Genomic DNA, 19,279 nt, shown 5'->3' on the forward strand with positions numbered 1-19,279 from the left:
TCTCACTGGAGAAAGTAATCCCATAACCCCCTTTTGTTAATAAGTTCCAGTGTGAGCAACACTTATTATTGGGTAGTTGTCCCTCTCTCACACACATACACACATGCACACAAAACCATTACTATAAACAAGGAAAAGAAATAGTTCTCAGGATACTGAAAAAAATTTCAGTTTGATCTGAGATAAAACATGGGAAGAATATATACCTTGGTTTCTCTGAAAAACAATTTTCTCCACAAAATGTACCTTTAAAAGCTATAGAAAGCAATTTCCCTCTAAAATTTCTGGAAAACTTTTGATTTAAGGAGGAACATCAAGTCCAATGTCAAATCCCACGAACATAAAGCAACTTACTCAAGTTGTGATTGTCCTTTTTTTGCCTCTCTTTAGCCAATGCTCTCGCTTCAGACTCTGTGGGAAAAATACACGCTGTGCACGTGAATGAAGTAATTAGAAGTTGGAACTGTTCAAGGCACACAATAACGTAAACTACAAAACATTTCATTTGCTAAATATATGGAAGTTTATCTGACTTGATTCTAAATAAATGGGTTTTTTTAACTTATGACTTTTAAAAAGCTTGCATTTTTCCAATAGCAATATATATCAAATAAATGCAAAAACTTGGCTTCTGCAAGATGGTAAAAGAAGAGTAACAAGTATGTCTGACCACTGTAAACATACAGGTATTAACAAGAAAAAAATAACTAGAAAACTATGGAAATTTGCTGTTAATAATCTATTATCAAGAGTCAATTTTCTTTTCAGGCAATAGAACTTTTCAATTTTTCTTTGATGCCTTTGTAACACACTGACATGGAAACACAGCCAGTGAAGCAAATATATGTATATATGCTTATCATATGTGTGTGTGTGTATATATATATATATGTATATATACACACGCACACATAATTCAGAAGCTAAAGTGTTTCAATTGGGAAGGTCAATCAAAATCATCTTCTGCTTTCTTCCTCACATAGCATGACAGGCAACTTTTATTTACATATCCACCAATCCAGCATCTTCATTTTTTTGTTTGTTTCCTTTTGTTTTTTGTTTTCAGCTTGCCGGTCCCACCCCATGGTTCTCTGCTTGTCAACCTCACTCCCCAAGTGTGGACCAGCTCTGGCCAAGGCTACCCAGTGACCTTGGCCATCTAGTGGGCTGTTACCATATCCTCCCCACTGAGGCTGCACACTGGGCCTTGAGAAGGAGGGTTCTCTCCCAAGTTTGGTACTCTCCTGCAGTCTCGGGGTACCCGTTAGTCTTTATCCTCTCTTAGTAGCTGATTGCCTGTATGTGGTTAACGAAAACTTGTTTTAAACTTTCCCCATTCAAATCACTGTGTGGTTTCTGCTTCCTGACCGGACCCTACTGCAGATGGGAAACCGACTAACAGAAACAATTTGCCGACCCCACCTGCAGGTCAGGTCTGCTGACTCCTAAGCCTGTTTTCTTCTGGCTGCCTCATGCTGCCTTTGAGCTGTAAGTGGTCAGAACCTCAATTCCTGTCCATTTTCTCCTTTTCCTGGCATTTTACCCTTGTCCTCTCTTGATGGATCATTTCCTAAGATACCAGTGACTCTAGAAGTGTATTGTCCATTATATCTGCTATTTTTTTTTTTTTTAGCTGAGCCATCCATCCTGCCACCTGTTGGCAGCTCAGTAGCAGCTCAGCTTGGGCCAGGAATCAAACCGCTGTTGCTCAGAGCTCAAACTCTTGAGCGAGCTTTTAACCAACTGAGCCACTCAGCCGGCCCTATCTGTTACTTTTTTAATTTAATAAATTTATACCCCCTTCACCCATTTCTCCCACTCCCCACCCTTGCTTCTGTTGTTTTCTTTGTTTTTGAAGGAAAATATCATACACATAATTGAAAACTTTACTTTGCACTCAAGTAGTAAGAATTTTATTCATGTCACTCTAATCATATTTTATCATTATTTAATATAGATCTCATTGAGCAGTATTTTCTAAGACTTCATGGTGCTTTTCCTTCCTGGTAGGGTATCTATTTATTTGTTGGCTTTTGATGGCTTCTATGTATTCATTAATTACTTATATTTTTTAACCCAAATCAAAGATTTTTTTACAATGTCTTTCTCCTGACACAATTTTCTGAAGAATTTTTTAAAAGACAATCTTGAACAGGACAGAAATTGTTTTGCAGCAAATGTATATTCTATAGTCTCAGTCTGTTCACTCAATCCTGCAGGATGCAAGGACCAAATAATCAAAAGGGGATGATGTGAGGACCATAAAACTCAGCATGGCAGAATGCCAGTTCTAATGTAGCTGCAGCATGTTTTAATGGCCAAATGCCTTCCCTAAAGCGTTAAACAAAATGGTGAAATAGGTAATTACACACTTGCCTCAAGAAAAAACAATACCCATTGCTCCATTTTATAATTTATTTTTTACTCTGTGTAATAAATCTTTTGCACCTGATACAACAAAAATAACAGGAGGTGTCTGAAGATGCAAGAAATATATTCTTACCCCATCCCAACTGTGGGCTTGACTATCAAAGGAAAAGTCAGACCAGGACTCTCAGACTTGAATGCCTCTAGGGACTTGGCAAGTACCATAAACACCAGACTGGGTGGAAACATTTTACAACTGAAAAGTGTTTCTGCTGCCCTTACCCCAGGGGGACAGCAGTCTAGATACAAAGATGGGTGTCTGGAAGAATGGTGTCTTAGAGTAATGGTGGCCCGATTCCTGGTATCTCAAGAAATTCTGGAAATCAGTATGTTCAAGTATAAATACTCCATCTTAAAATACTTATCAATGTTTTAACCACTGCATAGCCCTACGTCTGTGAGTTGGAAATAGTCTGGAGGTGACTATTTTAGAAACTTTGCTTATTAGAAAACTAACAGGAAATCCTCAGTAAGTGGCACATTTGCTAGGTATTTACCTGTGAGCTCCCTTTTGATGTTGGGAAGGTTGGCGGGACAGGAGTTGCTGATGGTGAGGCCTGGGGGTGGCAGTCCTTGATTGCCATAAAGGTCAATCAAGTTTCCGGACACAGGTAACTGGAGAGAGAAAAACAATAACACAAATGAGCTGTTGAGCAATGCCTAAGTGATTCAGCTGAAGCCCATCTCCTAGTCCAGACTTTATTTAAAGGAAATGGTTGGATGTAGAAAGTAATGTGTTAAAGTCAGAAAACAAGAAATGTTTACCTTTTTATTCACTCACAGATACATGTTCTCCTTCGCTAGTTTCCTCTTAAGAGGAAAGGATGTGGAATCTCACACCCACACATGGCTACTCTACCCAGCCGACAGGTTTATTCTGAGGGCGGACACAATGAATAACATAGTGAGCTCATCACCTAGCACATCTAGTAGCATATAGTAGAGGTTCAGTAAACATTGGTTATCACTGTAAAATAGGGTTTTATACAGCACGATGTTTTCCCCCAATCGGGTGTTGTCATCAAAGTCAATTTTCTTCCTTCCCTCTTTTCCTCTCTCTTCCTTTCATAAGGAAAAGCAATGAAAAGTGTTTTCTCATTGAAAAAGAAATGGCTTCCTATTGCTAAAGAAAAGCTTTCTTCCTTGAAACTGAAATCTTCCACAAAGCCACGAGAGGGAGCTAACTGACTTTAACAAAAGAATAAAAGTTGACACACACACACACACAAAAGAAAAAAAGCATTTAGCTTCCTCAAATTAGCTTAAGAGTGGTTTTCGCTAGTTCTGAATTAAATATTTTAAAGTAGTGACATTATTTTTTCCCAGCATTGAGTTCCTTTTGTTGTATGTGCATTTCCCTGTAACTAGTTCATGGCAGGAGTTTGATGTGCCCATTTTTGTGGACCTAAGAGATCCAAGACATTTCTTCTTCCCACTCCCTGAAATAAAGTTCTAAGTATTAACTACGGGGACACAGTTACGTGACTGTACTACAACTTCTGCCACAAAACTTCCCATTTGCAGCTTAATTCAATTCCTATAACTGTTATCACTGGGTATGACTTTGTATCACTTAGCCCTTCCCTTTCTTGCTTCACGCTCTGAATTGCACTCTACATTTGAGAAATGCAATTTAGATAGTATTTAAGTGTGATAAAAATGTTTAGTGACCAAGCGGAGTAAAGATTGTACTTCAATATCTACCTTTCATTCTCTCAAGTAGCCACTAACATAGAGATGAAAATATCCCACAAAATAAACATAGAATCAAATGTGTTTCCTTGCATTGGTAGCCATCAGACATCTATTCCTACCATGACTTCTAAATAAATACTCTGAACCCCAAGCTAAAGAGCTGAGAAGAGCTGTACACAGAAGACTCTTCCTGACAGGTTAACATGACACTTGCTCTGCCATGACTGGGTTGGGGGCAGGGAGGACAGGCAGCTCAGCAGGCACCTGTCTTTTTTCCACTCAGTCTTCTGCTCCTTGTTGAAGGAAGGATTAATAATATGTAAAATGTAATACACGTATCCTACAACACAAATGCATCTATGAGTAAACAATGCATTGTGTTAATTTAAAATGCCCTTAAACCATATTTCAGGGCCCTCTAGCTAAGAAACTGACAAAAAAGTGACTGATTATTAGCTGTCATTTCATGAAGCTGTTTTATTGGAAACAGGTCATCTTCTTAGGGTCAGCTCTGCCCTGTGTGTGTTTAGTTTTATTTGTGTCCAGCTTAACATGCAGAGTGAAAGGTGCTAAAATGTCTCAATACAGCACTGTGAGGAGACAGTGGAAATTATAAAGGTGCTATGACATCTCATAACCGCCCCCCCCCCCCGAGTCCACAGATTTATTCTCCTATTTTTCTGAAGTTTCAGTTTGGGAAAACTATTGGGTATTAATACACCAAGAACATGACTTCAAAGTTCAGTACAAGCTAAAAAGATTATTCCCATAGCTTGAAAAATACAAATCATAGCTATCATGTCTTCAAATGGAAATTGTAGGCAAAACATGCTAGTGTGTTATGATTATGATTTGTTAGGGAATAGGCAAGTGACATGTGCAGCTAGCTTTAAAAAAATCCCCTAAGTCATCAGTGGATCTACTTTGGACAGACATCTCATTGTAAGTTTCTCCAGGACAAGAACTATTTTCTAACCATATTCTAAAGGAAGATGATATGTGTACATATACTTAATAAATGTAGACTGAGAGAGAGAGAGAGGGAGAGAGAGGGAGAGAGAGGGAGAGAGAGGGAGAGAGGGAGAGAGGGAGGGAGGGAGAGAGGGAGGGATAAAAAACTGAGAATGAGACTGAGACAGACACGGTGGGGTGGAAACAGGAAGAGAGCCACACGTGGGCAGAGGGAACAGAGGTGGAAAGACAGATGGATGAGCAGGTGGGGGAGGGGGGGGAGGCAGAGAGCAAGACTGGGGGCGACCCAGAGAAAAGCAGGTGGGGGAGGGGGCTACAAACTTAAGAGAAGATGGCTGTGATTGGAATGAACTGACAGCGCCCACTGAGAAGGGAGAGGACTTAACCTCTGTAACAAGATGCCTTATCTTATCCACTGAGGTCAGACATCATTACTTCCAGTCAAAAAAGCACCTTATAACCCTCTATCTAGTTCTCTAAAAAATGTCTAGCTTTGGCTGCTTTTCCAATCCTTGCCCATCACGAACTGGCAGCATAACGCCTGCCATAACATTTTTCTGAAGAAAATGGAATTTTGTGGATGCCTACTCGGGGCCAGGCATAAAACTAGACAGGTACTTCGTGTATGTTATCTCACTGATTTTACAGAAAGAAAAGCCATGGTTCTAGTTGTCTGAACAGAGGTTTTTGGTAGGAGGTTAATGTCTCTTGTTCATAGCAGTATTTGGGGGGCAGTATAAATCTGCTAATATTAACCAATTAGAAACTGTAATTTTCAATCAATTTCCAACTGGATCTGAGCAACTGAAAACCCAGTTCTCACTAACCTACTATGGAAACTCAAATTTACAAAATGATAGTGCAGCACTTTATACCCTGGGCTTAGGCATCAGAGACCTGTGCTAAAACCTGAACCTCTCTGGGGTGTGATGTCCCCCTTTGCAAAGTGGCAGTAATATCACTCAGCTCACAGGTTTTGTAAGAATTAAATGAGACAGTGTAGGTGAAACAGTGCCTCCTACATATGCGATCAGGAAGTTGCTGTGTTTGGTAATATTAAAATTTTCTATGAAGTACTGTATTCATACATGTTTGGACATCCCAGGTCATTTTCACTATGATCCACAAAATCACCTGCCATGTTAATTAACAAGTAGCCCACCAACTATGACACCAATTTTACTAGACTTCAGTGCAAACCTGAACACAGAAATCAGGGGATCTGCAGGGCCGAACATCCTCCAATGGACAGGACGGCCCCCCATGGGACAGAATTATCTATCTCAAATCTTAATGGCGCCAAGGCTAAGAGTCCTTGAACTGAATGGTGGCTCTCGCTCTTTGAATTAATGGTTGTTATTTTGAGGCCACTAAAAGGAAGGTTGGTTAAAATAATATGGCTTTCTAATTATTAATAAAACTTTGTTTCCTAGCCATGCGTATTTAAGAATTCTTTGGTTCTCCTTCTGGGTTAGAAAATTCCCCCATAAACAAGTTAACATCATAATTAGGTCAAAATAACATCTTTGGAGCTAAGGAAGAAAAGAAGCATCTTCTGTGAACAGATATGTTGCATCTTCGCTGGGTTTTTATCCAGCATGTTAACCTGATGGACAAGATTTCACCCCAGCGTACAAGCTACACCGTGGACAGATAGAAGCCATAGTCTAATCAGGACAAATAAAGAGAAGGCAGACACACGTGGGTGTGCACCCCAAACTTGGTCTGAATGGAGTTTTTCAGTGTTATGCTCCACCAAAATGAATATTTTTCCAAGTCAATGATCATTGTAAAGTGTTATTATTTTTTTTCTTTGGATGGTCCCCTTCTCTGAATATCAATCGGGCACTGTTAGCACAAGGAAACTGGGACTTTTATTCTTTGTTTGTGATGCTACAAGAGGCCCTTGTGCTCTCGGAATAGTTATTTCTAGACTCCAATGCCCTTAGGATAGTTTCCTCTCGAAGTATTCCTTCCACTTTTTTTTAAAGTTAACTTGAAACAAAGCATTTCAAAGAATCAAATAAAAAGAAAAATGCCTAACATAAAAAACATTGTTTCAATTTTACTGTGGAAAAAATTTTAAATGTTAGTAAGTTGTAATAGCTTTGTTATGTAATTTTGATAACCAAAACCCAAATTTATCAGAATAAGAGCTAGTAACTAATATTTGGTGAGAGCCTATCAGGGTCAGGACTGTTCTAAATGCTTTTTTATAGATTAACTCTTAAAATTCTCACATGCATTCTATTGTTTAGATGCTATTATTGCCCCATTTTCCAGACTAGAAAAGTGAGACGGAGAGGTCAAATAACTCACTCAGGAGTGAGTATGTGTTGAATGCAGATGTGTGGCTCAGAGTTTGTGTTCTTAAACCCTATGTTACACTGTCTCTCCCCTAACAGCAAATACTGAAATCGTTTTGTTGCAGGAAGGCTCCAGTGGGGCCACGTTCAGCCTTTGCCAGGGTGGGAATACAGAAGAGAAATGGACACCGGAACAAAGTCAGTGACTTTTGGGGGTGGCTACCAGTTACTACTCCTCTCCTGGCTGGGAATTAATTCACCTTTGCCCAGAGGATCTCTCCTATCTGTGAACCCCCCTGAGATGGCCTCCCTGCTCCTGAATTATCCTTCTCCACTCAAGGTCTCCAGTGGTCTCCTCTTTCCAGACTGGTGAGCCCCATGAGAACAGGAAGCATATTTCGCTCATCTGAACCCACAGTTCCTCGCCCAGTGCTGGTCACATATTAGGCATGTTAAGAAATGCTGCGTCAATCGTAAATGTAGTTTAGAGCAATCAGATAAAGAGGGAATAAGATGCTGACTCTAACGAGACTGACTGAGGAGACATATGTATTGGTCTAAAGGAGAGAAGCAAATGGGGTCATGACAACTCTCTCCAGACGAGCTGTCATGGGGAAAAGTTCTCTGTGAAGCAAGCTGGATGCAGGTCTGGAATTCACAGACTCACTGTGAGGAGTATCTGGGTTATTAAGTATGATGTTATTCTAACATAGATCTGGACACATTATAGGTACTCAATGAATATCACCTGAATAAGACAATATCACGATTATTCGACATTAAACTACACTTAATAATTTAGATACTGTCAAGTACAACTGATTTTTGTAATGCTAAATGCTATACCTGCTTTATGAGATGACTATGTGAGGCAGGTCCTATTATCAGTCCCATTTTACAGATAGGAAGAAGCTATGTAACATGCAAGGGCACTCCATAAACAGCCGACTTAGGACTTGAACCCAGGTCTGATCATAAATCTCCAACTTCTAACCACTGTGCTTTACTGTTTCTCTTTTGAGTCAGTGCATATCCTTCCTTGGAGGCTTTCAAGAAGGTAGGTGTCTGATTTTTTGGGAGAGAATACAGAGGACATACAAGAAGAGCTTAATGCCACGAGTACTAGGTTGGTTCAGATGACTGACTTCAAAGGTCCTTACCATTGGAGAAAAATAAAACCAATGGTTAAAAACAAACAAACAAACAAACAAACAAACAAACAAACAAAAAACCCAAAACATATCAACTCTACAGTCCTCCTGAGTGTGCCCAGGTATCCACTAGACATTGTTGGCAAAATGACCACCCTCAGGGCCGGCCGAGTGGCACAGTTGGTTAAGAGCTTGCTCAAGAGTGCCAGCTCTGAGCAACAGTGGTTTGAGTCCCAGCCTGAGCTGAGCTGCCGCTGAGCCGCCAACAGGTGGCAGGATGGCTCAGCTTAAAAAAAAAAAAAAGAAAAAAAAAAAAAAAGATCACCCTTGTCAGTGAAGTTCTTCTGGGATGCCTAGGCCATCGCTAATTAATGCTGCTAGGGCCCTGAAAACATTGTAAATATACCTGTGTCTTCAGGTATATTTATAAATTCCCTAAGGCAAGCTCCCCCAACTGTTTTGGCTCATGGTCGTCCTAGGATTTTAACTGTCGACAAGTGCAGTCTGCCTCATGGGAGGCACAAAATTGGAAGCAGACGGGTTCCACGGGATTCAACCAAGGTCTCAAAGAGAGTGGGAGAGTTCGGCATGGAAACATGTCAGGATGGCAGAACATTTAGCTCTTTCAAAACCAGGGGATGAATTTAAATGGGTAGGGACTTGACAAAAACTAAAGATCCTAGAAGAGGTTTTGAGGTTTCAAGAGGAGTCCTCCAGTAAGTGAACTTAAAGAACTGGATCAAGATGGAAAAGAAAAGAAAATGCTAACTATAAAAATCTAGTTTAAATAATTAAGGGTTATCATGTTCCCTGGCGAAGAGAACTTATTATAGGAATTTAGGCTTTAAATTTTTTTTTATTTTTTTATTTAACCAAGTTTAAGTGTTATATATATATTCACACGATTGTGAAACAAATCTCCAAAACTCTTCCATCTTGCAAATCTGAAACTCTGTACCCATTAAACAACTACTTCCCTCACCCCTATGGAGGTTAGTCTTTTAAATACTACTTATTAAAGAATATGATAATCTCATGGCATTGCTGTCACAGAAAACAGAAAAGGATTGGCTAGGCTTTCAAAGACCTACCGAGAAGTCCTGACTGACACATCCAAACCACGTAATCTTGGGCAAGACGAGCTAACCTTTCCTAATCCTAAAACTGAGGGCAATTATACCATCCAACTTGACTGACAGAATTACTGCAAAGGCTAAATAAAATCTGCAATAAGACTTCAGCAAAATGGTAACATAAGACACAAATGTAAGGCATGAAATAAACAAACAATACAAGCAAGTCTCCAAATTAGAGAAGTAACATATAAGAGCAAATGTTTCTACTGGTTTATTAACTAAAATTGGAAAAATTTTGCTGTTGAAGAAGTGTAACTTGACTGTCCCTCCATCACCTGTGAATAGTAAGGGACTGTCTTTAAAAACTGCAGTGGGTTTTTAGGCTAACTAGAACAGTACCCACTCCTACACGGTGTGCTCTGTGGTACTTCCTTTGGCAGCAGTGTACTAAGCAGCCATTCGCTGTCAGGAAGAATCGGAAGACCTACTGTCCTACTGAAAGTAGACCTGGACTCCAAGGAACCTAGAGCTTCATAAACTCACGAGAAATTCTTAATGTCCAAGTCATTTATTTGTGATCCTTAGATAATTACCTATTTTATTATTAATAAATTTCTCAATGAATCACTTGCAAAGATAAACTAAAAGTTCAGGAAAAGGGAGAGAACACTGTAAATAGCTCAAGATTTTCTTAAAAAAAATAAGTCGTCAATACCGTATTTGCCATTTGCAAGGCAGGATCCATCAAGCTCAGGATTTCTTCATTATAACTTGATTCTAGGCTAATGATGTCATCAATAACATCATCCATCTGCAGGGAAAAGGTCAATGGAAGAGAGACAGATATAAGCAAAAACTGTGCAAAGCAACCCAAAAAGAGATCCAGGGTCTTTTCTTCCCCAAAGCAGTAATGCTCGTTAGTTAGTCTAAGAACTGTCCTTACTCTCCAAATGTCAATGCCACTGAAGGCCACTAACAGGTGATAAAACAACATTTGTAGCCAGTGCTTAGTGATTCGTAGGCGCCAGGCACTGGGCTCAGGGCTTCTCAGGGGCTAAGTTATTTCCCTCTGACAACAACCCAATCAGGGCAGGTACTGTTAATGTATCTATTTTCCAGGTGAGATAAGGAGAAGCAACTAGCCCAAAGTCACATATGGAAAGAGGTTGAGAGCAACAATTTGAATCCATGTTCTCAACTGCTGTGGTAAACTGCCTGCCCTCACCAGGAAAGACGAACCAGGAAACCACATCTTGAATGACAGCTGCCATTTCCTTTTCTCTGAAGTCTGTATCTCGGACCCTTCCTGGACCCTCCTGGTTGCAGGAAAACACAGGTGGTCATTCAGCCCTTCGCTCCCATGGGGGTGTGTTGGGCACTGTAGCTCTCAGGCCACCGACAGCCCTGCACTGATCTTACAGAGACCTGCAAAGTGAGTTTCTCCGACAGCCGCCCGTGGGCTTGGTGCTTCCCAAGCCTGACACAAGGAGCTGATGTTCCCAATAGATCAGTTCTATTCCTGAAGTACCACAACATCAGTTTTGATAATGACCAACGGTGCTTATATGTGCATTGCAGTAGTTTCAAAGACAAGTATGTGAAAGCATTGCTTTGTAAACACCTCATGTACTTGAGCTGGTTGGTGTTGGGGTGTGTGTGTGTGTGTGTGTGTGCGCGTGCACACATAATGAAATCATAAGCATACAGTGAAATCTCAGAACTCAGAGGCATTCTCCCTTGTGTCTTTTTTTTGCCACTTCCAAGAGGACAGGCTCTCACATCACGGGGCTTGTTGGAACCCTCATTCTCCCACTTTCTGTATTAGAGTCAAAGCCCCCAATCTTTAAGAGCTTCAGTGAGCCAATCTGCAAAATAGGGTAAATAATACTCATTGCCTTATTGGATTCTTGTGAGATTTCAGGAGAAACCATATGAAGTGCTTACAGTGCCAGGAATGTAATAAACATTCAAAAACGTATGATGTGGCGCCTGACAAGAATAACTGGAAGTCAGTTTTGAATAACCATTGGCACGACGTTTACTAAGTAAGTTCCACTGCTAGGTACACAGTCTTAGGAACAATCTTTCTTTGTACATTTTTTTTCTTCAGTGAAATAAAATTAGTGGGCTTGGTGTGACAGGATTTTAAAATAATTTTTTCTCTCGTGAAAAAAGTAATGCAATTTGATAATAGAAAATATAGAAAAGAAAAACATCATGTGGCTTATTATCCTCTTATACATCTATACACACATTTTAAATATTAGGTTGTAAGAAAAGTCATGACATATTTTTTCTATTTTTCGTTGCAAAAAAGCATCATGACTTTTCCGACAACCCAATATATAACTATATTAATAAATGAATGCAGCATAATTTATATATCCATTAAATAGGATGTTATAGAAGTACCTTTAATTACTTGGGAAACTATCCATGAAATATTATGAAATTAATCAAGTTTCAGAATGTATGTTTCATGAGATTTCATTTTATAAAACAATACATAGGTTATCCATGTACCTTTGATTTTACTAATAGCCTATCAAAGCTGCTACCCTACATATTTGCAAAACATACACGGATGATGGCATCTAAAGGAAGTACACCCTTTTAATTTTGCTAAAATTTATGTATTTTAAGTACTATTTAATGACTTAAAGCAACTTAAGGAAAAATGCATTTTAAGTTAATTTCCCTAGTAATTATTTAATTGTGAGACACTATGGAGACAATGGCTTTCTATCTTTAAAAACAGTAATCGTGGCGGGAGGACGGTTAGTCCTCAGGAAGGTGTGATGAGCACAAGCACAGCTTCTCTTTACGCAAGGTACGTCCTTGGGCAGCAAGTCTCAGTACCTGCATACACGACGCTCGGGAGTGAGTGTTCATTGTTGGGCATTCGCTCTCCGCCCTGTTTTGTTCTTCAAACTTATAAAATCCCTGCAAAAACACAAGCAAAATCAGCCCAGGACTTGGATTTGCAAATAACTTTTTAGTGACATGTTCACATGAGGCTGATGGTGCAGCAACAAGATGAACTAAGCTTTCAAACAAAGTGGAATCTGACCGAGAAGTGAAATAAAGAAGGAAGAACTTCCACCAAATCGGCTTGATAGATGACAAATATGGACAGAGAACAATAAGACAGTCGGTTTGGGCATTAGGGGGAAAGACTTCATCCCTTTAGAAATTAAACTTCACAAGTCACCTCTGAAATCACATACACATTTTAGAATACAGTAAAACTCCATTAAAATGAGGCTATCATCTCAATTTGGAAATAACAAGTATTAAATCACAACTCTTCTCTTAGGTATTTTTATGCATCAAACTGATGCAACGATTAGCTTGAGTTGTTTTTGAGTCTTGTCTACAATTCAGCCTTTACAAAAGCAGGTTTAATGGGCAGCAGCAATTTTATTATAAAACTGAATGTATCTAGCAATTAAACCTTTGCTTTTCTATTAAATTCTCATGTACTCTATTTTTCAAATCAATCCATGCACATTCTGTATTTTTTTTAACTCTGAGAGAAATAAAAATAATATTTCAGACATTCACAACAAGCGGAACTTCTGAACCACCCGTCCCACACCTTTTCTATTTTTGCTTTTCCTTTGCCACCTTCCCTTCTCCTCTCTCTGCATTTTCACTGCTTTGTAAATGGAAAGGCATTGAAGAGAAGAGAACACTCAGCTAATGTAGCAGAAACAGGCAGGGAGAGAAAGCGTCCTTGCCTCCACATCCCCTTAGAGTGGGTTAGGTCTCCCGCTGTGCGCCATAACCCAATAACCCAGTGACACCAAGAAGAGGCTGGAGGGTGGCAGCCATGCTGGAGAATCTGGGACAAAGGCCGGTGAAGGTGGCCACGCGGACAGATCAGAGTCCATAGTCAAGGGAGGAATAATATCCAACAGACAGTCATTTAGTGCAAGAAAACAGGAGAGGGAGGAGACATGAATTACCTCTTTTTCACAGTTGGAGTTAAGTGTAAGCATAGCCATGGGGCTGTTGGGTGCGCTGCTCCCCGGCACTGGTGGCATGACATGATCGCCAGGCTGGTTTGGACATGGCAAGCTCAGGACTTGGTTGGCATGTTTATTTGCTAAAGTGGTAGAAAGGTACTGCTTTACCTGCTGCCTTTGGGCTTGCTGTATGTGGTACTTGGTGGGGTTTTCGAGGTGGGTCTGCACCTGAACATAGCCACGGAGGGAAGAGAAGACAGCGCTGTTATTTGTGAGTTTCGGACGCTTCTTCAGGCACAAACATGAGACTTGCAGGTCCAACAGAATAAACCATTGAGTCTCTGTTACCAGGCATTGTGCTACTGGATTTTCATGACTGAGGTTTAAAGTCTCTTAGGATTGGGGGTATTACTTTGCCTTGTTTTATTTCCCTGCTAATTAGTGGTATATCTCTTTTAAACCGTGTGCCCTTCTTCTCAAGTCTAATAACTAAAAATTTTGTAGGGCAAAAGTTTCCCAACACACCTGAAAGGGTTTATTAAGATCAAAACAATCATCTCTAGAAGAAGGAGCATAACTCAATTTATTTAACTTTCTTTGGCAAACAGAACAGCTTTTTGTTTGAAAAACAAAACTCCTTAAGAAACAACTGCAAAACGGTTGTAGAAAATAAACAAATATTTTAATGATTAAATCAACTAGTTGTGGATTAATTCCTCCCACTTTCGTTTGGACATGATTATTCAACATCTTAATTATGATCTTGAACTTAACATAAAAAGCAGTTATACATTAAACAGTTTATTTCAAAAGCATAAAACTTATATGTATGTATTTTTAAACATATGACTATTAAGCTACTAGGATATTTTTCCACTTTCCTTATTTCTTATAAACATTAATACAGAATTAGAAATGCTTTTTAAAAAAATCAATGCTACTTTACTGAAAGTCATTTTTCCTTGATAATCACAATTTAGTCTTATGAGCTATGTATGCACAGGAGCTGATGAGAGCACAGCCACACACTAGGGGGAAAAAAATCCTACTAATATTTACTCTGTTCAAAACTACTTTGAATTACTTCTTATGGTATCAAACAATAAACAGCATTAAACTAGTAGAATTGTTATTTATTGAAAATAGTGTGTCTATTACAATAACACAAAAAGGTGAATGACTCGATTTATTGCATTGTATTTCAGAGACTGAATAGGAATAAGAATAAAGCTCACCTGATAGTGATTATATTCTAGCATTTCCAGCATAACAACGTTTTAGGTGGCCCCAATCCAAGGAGAACGGTAGACTATTCACTCCCTCTACTTTCTGTAATTCCGACTTGTAGACTGACTGGCACAGAGAAGGCACTATGAACAAAGTATCCCGAGACACCACCGGAAACTTTATCACAGCATCCCTGCTTATAATAACCTAAGCTAATTAGTTATGCATGTAAAAAACCCGTTCACACAAGGGGCTTTTTTTTTTTTTTCTTTTTGGAAGCTCTATGAGTTTGGACTTAAATATTGATACTAATTTCCCCTCTGGCTTGACGTCATGCTTTTTTTCATAAATATAAAAGAACCTTTTTAAGTGATGAGCTATCAAAGTCAAACTCACTGTCAGATCAAGGCCAATTCACTATTCATCTTTAGTTCCAGTAGTATTAATAGACAATGGTATTTCTCTTTCAGCAATAGGTTAAGAGCTAATGCCCCCTTTGGAGAAGACACTGCCTAAAAGCTGCTGTTACACATGAGACTTTTCCAATGGATAACTCTGCCACTTCTGACTGCAGGAAGACCGTTTTTACGGAGGGGTCTCTATGCTGAACTTGGCATGTTCATTGGCTTGAGCTTGCATCCTGGTCTCAACGTGCAGCTTATCCTTAGCTGGATAGATATGTAACTTTCCTACTAACCTTGCATCAGGAAGAGGGGAAGCTATCCTAAATAACACAGGAAAAATATGCACGTGTGTGCACACACATATGACTGGATGTATATTTACGTGGACGTACACTTAAGTGGAATAAAGGTCTCCCCAATTTAACCCTCAAATTAGAAAGAAAATTTTACTAAAGATCTTAATATAATTCCTGGGGCTAAAGAATAAAAGTTATCATATACACAACTGATGCAATTACATATTTCCTCATTTATTCATTCCATTATTTACTGTTATGATGTGCTAAATGCTATGCAAGGCATAGAATATATATTATGAAGAAACAGATATCATTTCCACCTTTATGAAGCTTACAGTCATGGGCAACAGATGAAAAAAGGCAAACAAATACACATCTAAAATTAGGATAATGGTTAATATTCACTGCTGAAATGGGAGATATTTTAAGCATAAAAACCTGAAATTCAATAATTCTGTCCCAATGCCCAGGATAATGAAGTCCTTTAGGTTGACAGTCTCACATTGTTTGAAATGACTGATCTAACATGCACGCACGCAGAGGTTCACAGAGACACTGTAAGTTTCATAAGGATCCAGACACAGTAAGAATGGGGACAACAGACATTACTAAAATAAACGCAAAACCAGGGCAGTCAGTGTAAAGTGCTTATTTCACTATCACACTTTAAAAAGAAAAGGCTGCACATTTAAAAATAAATTCTAATTCACTGGTAGGTCCTTATTCTTTAATGAATCAGAATTTTATGCTTTAGCAAGGAAAGAAGCCATTTTACTACACCCAGCTTGGGGTCATGAGAGTGGGATGTATTTTGCCCTCTGATTGCCAGTGTCCTTTTAGTTTTCAATTAAGTTGAGAACAGATTAGCTATAAATACTGTGCAGTAGACAGAACATCTCCAGCTGTTTCCCATCCAAACACCTGAATCATGTAACATAAATGAGGTTCACACGATATGGGGATAATAGGGAGTGGTGAGGTCTGTGGAACACTAGAGAGCGCACTGTTCATCTAAAAGCAAGTGACATAAACCGCAGCGGACTGCGGTGGTACAGAATATCAGTCCAATACAGCTAGATCTCCACTTTGTCAATTTACCTGGCAATCTGAACCTCTTTTTTAAGTGAAATCTCTCAGATTAAAAAAAAAAAAAAAGACACCCAATTGTTGATTTTTCACGTTGACAAGGCAAACCAAACCCATCTGTGGGCTGGAGTCAGCCCACAGCCACTAGAATGTGACCTCTGCTTTACATTGTTCATGAGCAGCCTCTTCATACCTGCATTCCCTGGGGGATGGCCAGGTTCTGAGAAGTCAGGTCCTCTTCTGAGAAGTTAAGTGTCAAAATCTTGGCACTTCCTGATGCTCCTCTGAGCGGCCGCCTGTCTGACAGCACAGTCAGCAGAAGAGGTAAGAATTCGAAAACTGGGTTCGAATTCTGGCTTTGCTACTTTACTACTTATGTGACCTTCCGCATGTCATTCGCTTTCTCAGGCCTTCATTTCCTCACGGGTTCAGTGGGGGTAATAATAGAAGCTGCTTCACAGAGGTGTTTTCAGCACCAAGTTAAGTCGCACCTCTAACAGACTTAGCAATTATCGGAAACAGCAATTCTCAAACTTTTTTGTCTTAGTACCCTTTTTAACTCTTCAAATTTATTGTGTTTATGTGGGTTATACCTATCAATATTTAGCATGTTAGGAATTGAAACAGAAATTTTTAAAATGCAAGGTTACACACTAACACGTATTCCACTGGCCATCAGAAGAATGACATTTAACATGTCCTGCAGTGTTGGTGAAACTCTTCTGTATACTTGTGAGATGAGCATGAAAAAGGAACCGAGAATCTTGGTATCATTATGAAAATAGTTTTGATCTGGTAGGACCACTGCAAGGATCCTGAAGCCCCCAGGGCCCCCTGAACACTCTGAGAAAGGGGACTGTGATCTAGAACAGAGAGCACGCCCCCCTCCACTCCATACAGCCAGGCTAGTTACTCGCTGCTCGGATGAGGGAAGAGCACACACAGGGCTCCTGCATGGCTCACAGCCTCTGTGCGCCGTGCTGCCCTCATCCAGAAGATGCTGGAGGAAGACACTACCCTCCCCTAGCTCCCTCATAGTACCACTGTGAAGCTCTGTAGTCCCTAACTGTTTTAAAAGCCATATAAATAAAAACTTCTGTCTTCAAAAACCCTAAACCATAGCTTTTCAGTTAGTGACTTCCCTTCCTTCATTTTTAAATAGCCAGCAAACAAGGATGCAAATGAAAACATGTGGCATTAGGGCCAGTGAAGTGGTGCGTTGATTGGGAGTTGGCTTGGGAATGCCGGCTTTGAGTGGCAGGACCCCAGTTCGGATCCCACATGCGGGCCAGTGACGCTGCGCCCTCTGCAGCTAAGATGGTAAACGACGGCTCGACCTGGAGCTGGGCTGCCGTTGGTCGCTGGCGACGGCGTAGGCTGCAGTAGGCCTGGGCGGCAACGGGCGTGAGTTTTTGTGAGCTGCCCTGAGCCACTGTCTAATGGCTGGTGAGCGACTGCCTCACCCAGGAAGAGCGCAATGATAATACCAACATGGGCCAGTGAAGCGATGTCCTCCACAACTAGACTGAAGAACAAAAGGACAGCAACTTGTCTGTTCCCCTTCCCTGATTCCCCAATGCTGTTCCCCTCCCCCAATTCCCCAATAAAATCATTAAAAAAAACCCCAAAACCCAAAAAAACCAAAAAAAAATGTGGCATTAAATATCTGTATGACTTCCTGATAATTTTTGCATGGTTTTGACCTGCAGACCAACTACCCAAATTAAGGAATTCAGAGAGCAAACATTGGGTGTTGCTCAGCACTTGAAGCACAGACCACAAAACAAAGTTAGAATACTTTGTCCAAATATCGTATTTTATTTCACATAAAGAATGATGGCTATCTGGTCAAAGTGCAAAAAACCAAAGGCTTGAAGCTTTTCTTCCAAATTACTGTGTGTTACGTGCCCTTGACTTGGCAATGACTCCTGGCAACTCTGTGAATGAGCTGTGTCCACAGTGTCCCGTCCTCACAGACCTGCTCAGCTCCTGGAGACTCACCTAGGGCTTCTTTCATGGAGTCAGCCCATCTCACATTTGGTTTCCTCTTTACCTGCGGCCTCCTATTTTTCCAGCATTAGTGTCTTTTCCAAAAAACCCCACCTTCTCAGGATGTGCCCAAAGTAGGACAGCTGTAGTTTTGTCATTTTTGCCTCCAGCGGTGTTTCAGGGTACTATCCTCTTCTCTTTTTCCTTCATTCAGATCTTGAATTGATAGCAAGAGAATTGGAATGTATCATCTTCTAATGGTTACACTTTAGTTTTGCCACTTCCCATGTGTGTGTGACACGGACAGGTTATTTTCTACCAGTTTCATTCTAAAGAGGTCCTAGGGTACCTCTGCAGGGGGCCTGCAGATACTACCATCTTGACTCACAAATAATTCACTGGAGGGAAAAAAATCGCCATCTGATGTCCACTGTTCTTTTATTCACTACTATTTGTAAACCAGAATATAAATAAAACTGAAACTTGCCATAATCCTTTTAGTTTGTAACTTATTTTATTATTTATTTATTTATTTTTTAAAAAGATTTTATTGGGAAATTGGGGGAGGGAAACAGTGCTGGGGCATTGGGGGAAGGGGAACAGACAAGTTGCTGTCCTTTTGTTCTTTAGTCTAGTTGTGGAGGACGTTGCTTCACTGGCCCAAGTTGGCACCATCATT

At 40.0% G+C, this 19,279-nt stretch overlaps 1 protein-coding gene across 17 annotated transcripts in view; it reads right to left on the reverse strand.

The window, feature by feature from the left end:
• Positions 1-19,279, reverse strand: part of MITF (melanocyte inducing transcription factor) — a 275,417-nt gene that overhangs the window by 55,471 nt on the left and 200,667 nt on the right. For 9 of the 17 annotated variants that reach the window (XM_019651338.1, XM_019651329.1, XM_019651328.1 and 6 more), the window contains 5 exons: positions 13,596-13,823; positions 12,487-12,570; positions 10,343-10,438; positions 2,925-3,042; positions 355-429 (listed from right to left, as the gene is read on the reverse strand). In XM_019651338.1, coding sequence (XP_019506883.1) covers positions 355-429; positions 2,925-3,042; positions 10,343-10,438; positions 12,487-12,570; positions 13,596-13,823 — 601 coding nt within the window. Of the gene's footprint in view, positions 1-354; positions 430-2,924; positions 3,043-10,342; positions 10,439-12,486; positions 12,571-13,595; positions 13,824-14,830; positions 17,805-19,279 lie in introns of those variants that run through there. The other 8 variants (XM_019651330.1, XM_019651333.1, XM_019651340.1 and 5 more) reach the window with 7 other exon arrangements.

Source organism: Hipposideros armiger, unplaced genomic scaffold, assembly GCF_001890085.2.
Source record: "Hipposideros armiger isolate ML-2016 unplaced genomic scaffold, ASM189008v1 scaffold_158, whole genome shotgun sequence".
In the NCBI taxonomy this organism is placed as follows: Eukaryota; Metazoa; Chordata; class Mammalia; order Chiroptera; family Hipposideridae; genus Hipposideros; species Hipposideros armiger.